This window comes from Mizuhopecten yessoensis, unplaced genomic scaffold (assembly GCF_002113885.1).
Source record: "Mizuhopecten yessoensis strain PY_sf001 unplaced genomic scaffold, ASM211388v2 scaffold8239, whole genome shotgun sequence".
Lineage (NCBI taxonomy): Eukaryota > Metazoa > Mollusca > Bivalvia > Pectinida > Pectinidae > Mizuhopecten > Mizuhopecten yessoensis.
The window spans coordinates 13,213-22,532 of NW_018407448.1; the positions used below are offsets into that span (position 1 = coordinate 13,213).

Below are 9,320 nucleotides of genomic sequence, written 5' to 3' on the forward strand. Positions count from 1 at the left end.
TTCTAAAATTAAACTGACATATCACGTTATAACACATTTTAAGTGTTTATATTCTACTTTTTCTGGCGAGCTATTTGACACCGTTTGTGTATGATTTTATAGAAATATGTCAATCTGAAGCTGCAACGAAATGTCCCGTTTTTGAAAACAGTTTGATCAAATTATTGGAAGTAACATTTTAGAAAAACCTAGTTATATGTTGCAGGATGCAGTTTTCCTTCCAGCTACCATCATTTTGCTATTACCTTTGGGCAGTGAATTTCGGTCTTTTTCCCTTTTGCGTTGGTGTTTCCTTTTTATGTTGACTTGAATTCAGATTCACCCTCGTCTGTAGAACAGTGTGGTGTGTTTTGTTAGTGGGTCTTGACTATGTAATCATGTAAATCCTTTTATATTGACACTATGGTTTATATTACAGCTTACTAGTAAATATTGTTTGTTGTATATAATCTGATTACGTCTATATTATTTCTAATATTACAGAATCACTTTTTCTTTGTAATAATGTTATAAAATCTCTACCATCCGTAGAGACAAACATGCAAATGACTATTCCACAGAAAAACATTTCAACGTAACAAACTTTTCTGTATTGTTATAAGTGGGTAGCTTTCACGTTAAACTCCATCAACTGAACTAACTTTCTTTGCTTACATTGTAGTGATGTTGTAACAACAACAACAACAACAACAACAACAACAACAACAACAACAACAACAACAGCTAAGGATACCAGTTCCGGATCTACAGTTTTAGCCCTTGGGCTCGTAGCTGGATTGGCAGTCATTGCGCTGGTCATCACCCTTGTCGTTGTGTTTTTTGTCTATCGTCGACATCGTAAGAGGTTCGTCGTCATGTCCTAGCTAAATATGTGTTGTAAATATATTATATTTGTATGTTTCCATGTAGAAGGTGTTATTGATTTTCTCTTTATCGCTTCATTGAGTAATATTAAACAACAGTGGCTTTTGTCGGTGATGATTCAAAATCATATGTCAGGAAATAATAGATCCTTATCCCCCTAACCGGCATACTATTGGACACTTTTAAAGTAGCAGTTGTCACTGGTGCTTGATAAATGCAGCAACAGATTAAACTAAGAGAGCATATTTGGAGAGAAATTGATGATAAAATAATAAAAGTAAAACATTATGCTAGTATGGGAATTTAGAAATTCTATCTTTGGATTTAATTTACAGAACCTAATACCTTTATATGATCTTAATAATCCTACGTATATATTCCACCTTGAACAAACGTGTCTAACATACGTAGAGTTGAGAGATAATATAATTACTTAACCTAGGCAAATATATAATGAAATATTACTTGATTATATCTAGCGTTGTATAGTGAATATTTAAAACAATATGTTTGTGTTTGTATTGCTGAGCAGAAGCACCCCGGCTAACAATGACTACACGGATATAAATGTGAGAGAAGTGGACAACACTGCCTATGAAGTAGGTATACAACATGTCATATTGTACAAGAAAGCAAATGTCAGCTTTGTAGGAAACCAACAATATTTGATATTAAGATGTTTTATCTTATTAACTGGGTTGTGTCATTTGCAAATCACCAAGATAATTTATGAACTTGATTTTATATAAATGTGTAAATATTTTTTTTTATAAAACATTTAATTAAATTTCATTTATAATATAATACCGACAAATTGATACTGATTTCTTTACACATGGTTGACTTTGGGTAGCCGATTAATATAAAACAAATCTAAATATTTTACATTCATGTTTTATTTAAAAAGGGATTACCTTACTATCCACGGCTATAAAACAACTGAAAACAGTACGAATAATCAAACCACATACTGCATTTTCGAATTCCACTGCAAATCTTACTTTGGTATATTTGAATGCTTTCTGTGAAATAAAGATGAAGTTGTTTGCTGATGTCTTTATTCGGTAATACCCTCTTTGATACTATGTTCACAGGTAAGATCATGTCGATAATCAATTTTAACCTTCTTCTGTATTTATTTACAAAAATTTCATCAATAATTAATTGTTAAGATACTTATCTATGTTTATATTCTATTCGTAGTCATCTGTTGGAATCCCGAACCAGTATGAACGTTTAGAAAACGAGCGTTCAAATGGAAAGAATCCTAAATCGGGATTGTACATGGACCTGGACGACACAACAAATGCACAATCAAACCAATCACCCAAACAAAATGACACGACCGATAGTATCTACAACAGCATAGACGAGTATGAACCGAATGGGGATCAGGGTTATGCTCAAACTTGCGACCTTCCACACCGTTCACAAGACGTGGCCTGTCCTGTAGATATCCCTGTTACGTCAGCTGACTATCTTGTCCCAGAAAAACAACAAGAAGAAAATTCTTCTCAGTGGTTGACTGAGAATTTGAACCCGACAGAAAACTATTTCGTCCTTGAGAAGGACGAAGACCGAGTCCCATCAGACCTGACGGACAATGATACCGACACAGGAGTCGTTAACGTAAACAAAGCAGATACTTATTTTATGTTAGAAGAACAGACGAACAAACAAAACAACGAAAATGTACCAACCGACAATCATTTCTTGCTCGAAAAAGAAAACGAAATCAACACAAAAGAAGGAACTCCCAATGATGATACGTACAACATATTAAACAGCGATATAAATAATGAAAAAGATGAAATCACCGAAGAAGACTACTCTCACGCTAGAGGTGCTGGTATTTCACAAGACAGAAGAACAAGGGAGACAACTGTGGAAGAAAACTGTGAAGACTATGATCAGTTATTCCAAAAACCTAACAACAACGTTGTGTATGATGCTGATAACGATTACGACCACATGAACAATGACGATCCTTTGACCTCCCTTTGATTAAATCAAGCGCGGTTTGTCGTTCCTCTTATCTTCTATTCAACGTTGCTACCCTACAGAAAATAATATGATAATGTCTTAATACATTCGTTACAGATGACACTGGCCCATTGGAGTTATCTCCCATTTGAACATTGATGTATTAATAGCACGTCGACAAAGCTCTTTCCTCCTAATGCTAGAAAAAGTGTTTGTTATTTTAGTCTTGACGTATGCATTGTTTAAACTTCCTGGAGCATGGGAAGCATGAGACAACTAGATGTATATCCTTGTGTATCAGAACTTAATATGTACATTTGTAGACAGAATGTTTCAAACTATATCACTCCTACTTTACTACAGAATGTATGAAACCTTATTCTAATGCGTAATATATGTAATAGTGCTTAGTGTTAACCTATTGATATGTTGTTATAAACCACAGTAAGGTTTAATAATATTAACATTTTACCAAATTATTTCATTAACAACTGTATAGTCCAGATACTATCATATTAATGTTATCCAATAGTAATAAATGTATACTGGTCTTCCTATATTACCCTTTCCCAAATTTCTTCTTTTAACGAACATCGAAATAGTTTCTTTACCATGTCATTTTGCAGTATTTTTGCATAAAAATATAAATTTATCTTGTTCCTTTACATCTATATTTCAAAGACTGATTTTTTGGGGGTTTTTTCGTTCATATGAAGTATGTCCAATATCAACGGCGCTTTATCTTATTGTAAAAAATAAATATCTTACATTTTCACAATTACAAATACGGTAATAGTCAGTCGATCATTCATAATTCATAAAGGTGTATTTTACTACACTTTACTAGATTCTTCTTATTTGTAGGAATGGGGATGACATGTACATTCTTACCATTTTGTAAATACCTTTTTATCTATTGTGTTTATGTTAACCTCTCAATTAAGATATATACTATATACATTTTTAATAATACTCAATCGTATCTGTACTACAAACTGTTTAATTTACACTAACCCAATATGTCAACCACTTCGAACAAAAGGTTATTTCATGTAAAGAGATAATTCCGTTACAATAGCACATTGAATTAATTAACACTTTGTTTCATGTATAAGAATACTTAAGGATGTGATAACCTACTGTAAATTGATGATAGTATCTCTGCTCAAAAATGATCGATACATGTTTTAATAGCCAATAGTAGGCATCTATATAGATAATGTTAATATTTAAAATATGCTCAGAAATTACCGCTACAAATGTGTCATATAAACTCTACAAGTAGGTTGAAGCTGGAATATTCCTACTGACGATATTAAAATTTAATTCAACTTAATAATAAGGAACAATTGTCAGGAAACTGATGAAGTTGAATATTATATTTCTACGTTTAAAGAAGAAAATAATCTCTTGTTTTCTACTGTTACTTAAACTTTGTTTTGTTATTTCCCCACTTTACAAACCAATCAACTGAGAGTTTGGTTGATTGTAAATATAATATAAAATATAAATACGATATCACAATAGTATTGACCTATTCATTTACTGACGTCACAGTACACCATTCTTTTTGTAACATTTGTATGGGAGATTTACTTTATATATCTGTACATGCGATCCACATTGAAACCTTAACAAGAATTATTTAATAAAAATAATATATTTAGTTTTCTTAATGAATACATATAACAAACATATTCACCACACAAGTAACATATTACGTTTTTCAAAAAATGTAATAAATATAATTATATCCCCCGTGGTGTCAGAGTGTATGCGTCGCTGAAGATGAAGTCTTATTGTTGTCGCAAAAAGGATAATTATTAATAAACGATTATCAAACTCCTAAAGTTTTTTTGGTTTTCCTTTGATAAACTATGGAACACCGAAACACAGTATGTATTGGTGCTTGGGTGCTTTTATTTTCACATCCCTTAAACGATTTGATAATCTATTTTACATAAGATGTAACATCATCAGGTTAGAATAGACATGACAGAGTTATGATACACATCAACACTGAAACATAATCTCTGTTACATAAGACAGACCATCATCAGGTTATAATAGACATGACAGAGTTATGATACACATCAACACTAAAACGTAATATCTGTTACATAAGACAGAACACCATCAGGTACTGATAGACATGACATAGTTATGATACAGCACATACGTATTGCTATCACATCAACAATAAAACAGAATATCTATTACATAAGACAGAACACCATCAGGTTATAATAGACATGACAGAGTTATGATACAGCACATACGTATTGCTATCACATCAACAATAAGAATTTCTTCCAACAGAAGAACTGATTTAGGACTGACAAGGATGAAAATAGATTAAATAGCAGTGTAAATATGATCGATATTATAGGTGTAACTATCTTAACTATATAATAGCAAAGTTTATTTGGTAAAATGTTATTATTCATAATGCATATGTTGTGGATATTTACACATTTAATAAGGAAGATTTTATAGTGTATTAGTGGTGGTTAATGTGCAAGACGATATAGACGAATTTTCGATATATCCAACAGTAGTCCAACGAATAATATAAACCCACTTTCTATTCATTTTATATGCATACGTTCATATCTTCTTGGTACAGAATAATCTGTTTTTAATCACGTAGCATTTACTTTACGAGATTTTTTCGACGTTTCTAAATCCCCCTCCTCCAATACAAATGAGACAGGCATCGTTACCCTTGTTCGTCCCGTCGCGCCGCGATTCATTGTCATAACTCTACAGACGTATTTTCTGAACAGATTTTTTCCAAAGCTTATCCAAAGATCCAGTATGGAAATATCTTTGATAAATCGTATTACAGGGTCTATAGGTCAACACCAAGGTCATTGTAGCTATTTATAGATTAAGCATTACAGTTTTGTCGACCGATTATTTTTATCAGTCTGCTGACATCAGAATCAAGGTGGTATGTGTATCTTATAAACGATTTCTAGTTATTTCATTGAACACCTTGCTGTTGAGCAAACATAGTAAATCATTCATTTCAATACTTCATGCACAAATTCAGCAGATAACGAGTAAGGCCGATATCTTCTATAGGGTGTTTATACCACGAAACGCTTCAGTGGGTAAACCCTATTTATAATTGCAAACTAACACGCATCTGTCTGTAAATTATAGGAATATTATCTAGGCGCCTTTCCGAGTACCGCATCGTTTCTGTCATGAAGTAAACAAGGCCTGTCTTACCATATATCAGCGTTACCTACCGTTATAGACCTACAAAGGGTGGCATTTTTTGTTTAAATACACCTACCTATATCGACTTGGTGGTCGATACATGCGCTTATTAGGTAACATGCCGCTTCACAGCGCAGTTCTAGATTAAGAACGTACAGGTATTATCGTAACGAGGGACGCACTATGGAGGTATTCTAAAGTAAAATCATGGCGACCAGATCCACGGGAGCAAGAAGACAAAGCCGTGTCAAGGTCCAGCAAAGTGAAGGTATCAATGTAGAATGGTCTAAACTTCTCAAAAACGTATATGAAGAATGTAGATAAGAAATCAAATATCGGTCAATATTGATTGTAAAACTGTCATGGAGCATTATCACGTGGCTCATTGTATATATATAAACAATACATGTACTGTTGATAAAGGTAGTTTATAACCGTTTGTATGTAGTTTATTACCCTGTATATGTAGTGCATTGCCGTGTACATGTAGTTTATTACCCTGTATATGTAGTTCATTGCCTTGGGTATGTAGTTTATAATATAGTATCTGTATGTCATTGCCTTGTGTATGTTGTTTATAACCTTGTATATGTAATATATATAGTTGTTTACATAGTATTTGTATTCAATAGCTTGATTAATGTATTCCATTACATTGTATATGTAGTATATTTCCTTGTACGAATGAGTTGTATTTAATTACAGAAGCACAATACATGTCCTGGTAGTTACATAAAATATGAACCTTTCCGTCATGTATAACATTGATTGAAAGCACTCTTTAATTAATACTTAATCATTCTCATAACATTTTTGAGCAATGGTATACCATACCACTTTCCTTATACAGCGCACTGATAATGTAGTCTCTACATGTCTGTCGTACAGGTTAAAAAGCCGTTCGATCACAATATCGTGACATGGGACGAAAATATGTTTTCAAACTAAATCGAGTATTTTAAATCACAATGATTTTAACAACCAGGAAGTTAAAATCCAAGAGCCCGTAGCCAAAGAGCGTGACGCTATTTCGAAATGTGGTAAAGTATTGTCATCTTTATGATATCTTAGCGATGAACTTGACGAGTCAATTCTTTTTAAAAATTCTTCATTTAGAAATAAAAATCTTATAAGGGTTTAGTGTTGAATGTCTGTATTAGTAAATGGATCTTATACAAAGTTAAAAAAGAAAAGCCAAAGAGCGTGACGCTATTTCGAAATGTGGTAAAGTATTGTCATCTTTATGATATCTTAGCGATGAACTTGACGAGTCAATTCTTTTTAAAAATTCTTCATTTAGAAATAAAAATCTTATAAGGGTTTAGTGTTGAATGTCTGTATTAGTAAATGGATCTTATACAAAGTTAAAAAAGAAAAGTATACAAATAAAAAAGGTAAATAATAATAATATTAAGCTAACCAGACCTAAGCAAATTATCATTAGTTAATACCGGGTACACACAATACAGACTGATATTGACATACATGTACACAATACAGTCTGATATTACCATACATGTACACAATACAGTCTGATATTACCATACATGTACACAATACAGACTGATATTGACTGATATGCAAGTTATAAAGTATATAATTTCTTGACTTGTGTTCTGTCCGGGCCTCACATTTCAATCTAAGCCACCATATCACCTTCGCCTAACTAAATATCATAAGTAATTTTGACCACTTCACTGTTATTGCCTCCTCAGAAATGTTTTGATGTTAAAATGGTGAACAGGCTGATAATCTCGATATGATCATAGTGAAAAATATTGATGGTACGAGTACCTGGATCACATTTTGTTGTATTTACATAGATAACAATTGCACAAAAAAAGTATAAATCAGACACAGTACAATTAGGACTTGTAATAAGTAGTTCATATCAGAAACATTCGGATTCACATAAAATATGGTATATGCTACTTTGTTGGGGATCTTTACCAAAGGCCCAGAGAACCCTAATGATATAATATGCGCTAAGTTTAATTTGGACGCAGTTTGATGAAGAACATGAACAAGTTTTATCGTCAGGGTAATGATTTTATTGGGTGATATTTTTTTTGTAACATGAAGCTTGACGGTTTCTATTATGATTTATAAAGCTTGACGGTTTCTCTTATGATTTAATTGAGTGATATTTTTGTGTAATATGAAGCTTGACGGTTTCTATTATGATTTATAAAGCTTGACGGTTTCTCCTATGATTTAATTGAGTGATATTTTTGTGTAATATGAAGCTTTACGGTTTCTATTATGATTTATAAAGCTTGACGGTTTCTGTTATGATTTAATTGGGTGTTTTTTTTTGTAATATGAAGCTTGACGGTTTCTTTTATGATTTATAAAGCTTGACGGTTTCTGTAATGATTTAATTGGGTGATTTTTTTTGTAATATGAAGCTTGACGATTTCTATTATGATTTATGAAGCTTGACGGTTTCTGTTATGATTTATAAAGCTTGACGGTTTCTGTTATGATTTAATTGGGTGATATTTTTTGTAATATGAAGCTTGACGATTTCTATTATGATTTATGAAGCTTGACGGTTTCTGTTATGATTTAATTGGGTGATATTTTTTTGTAACATGAAGCTTGACGGTTTCTGTTATGATTTATAAAGCTTGACGGTTTCTGTTATGATTTAATTGGGTGATTTTTTTTGTAATATGAAGCTTGACGGTTTCTATTATGATTTATGAAGCTTGATGGTTTCTGTTATGATTTAATTGGGTGATATTTTTTTGTAATATGAAGCTTGACGGTTTCTTTTATGATTTATAAAGCTTGACGGTTTCTGTAATGATTTAATTGGGTGATTTTTTTTGTAATATGAAGCTTGACGGTTTCTGTTATGATTTATGAAGTTTGACGGTTTCTGTTATGATTTAATAGGGTGATATTTTTGTGTAATAGAAAGCTTGACGGTTTCTGTTATGATCTAATTGGGTGATATTTTTTTGTAATATGAAGGTTGATGGTTTCTGTTGTGATTTAATTGGGTGATGTTTTTTTGTAATATAAAGCTTGACGGTTTCTGTTATGATTTAATTGGGTGATGGTTTTTTTGAAAAATAAAGTTTGACGGTTTCTGTAATTATTTAATTGGGTGAAATTTTTTATTGTAATATGAAGCTTGACGGTTTCTATTATAATTTATGAAGTTTGACGGTTTCTATTATGATTTAATTTGTTGATATTTGTATGTAATAGGAAGCGCTTGACAGTATCTGTTATGA

The 9,320-nt window shown here is 32.0% G+C and overlaps 1 protein-coding gene across 1 annotated transcript; it reads left to right on the forward strand.

Annotated features, from left to right (window-relative positions):
* The first annotated feature begins 622 nt into the window (after positions 1-622).
* Positions 623-4,688, forward strand: LOC110455524. Its single transcript, XM_021505706.1, has 3 exons — positions 623-844; positions 1,397-1,463; positions 2,068-4,688. Exon 3 carries the CDS (start codon positions 2,149-2,151, stop codon positions 2,866-2,868), a length of 720 nt encoding a protein of 239 aa, XP_021361381.1. The 5' UTR covers positions 623-844; positions 1,397-1,463; positions 2,068-2,148; the 3' UTR covers positions 2,869-4,688.
* Positions 4,689-9,320: the final 4,632 nt, after the last annotated feature.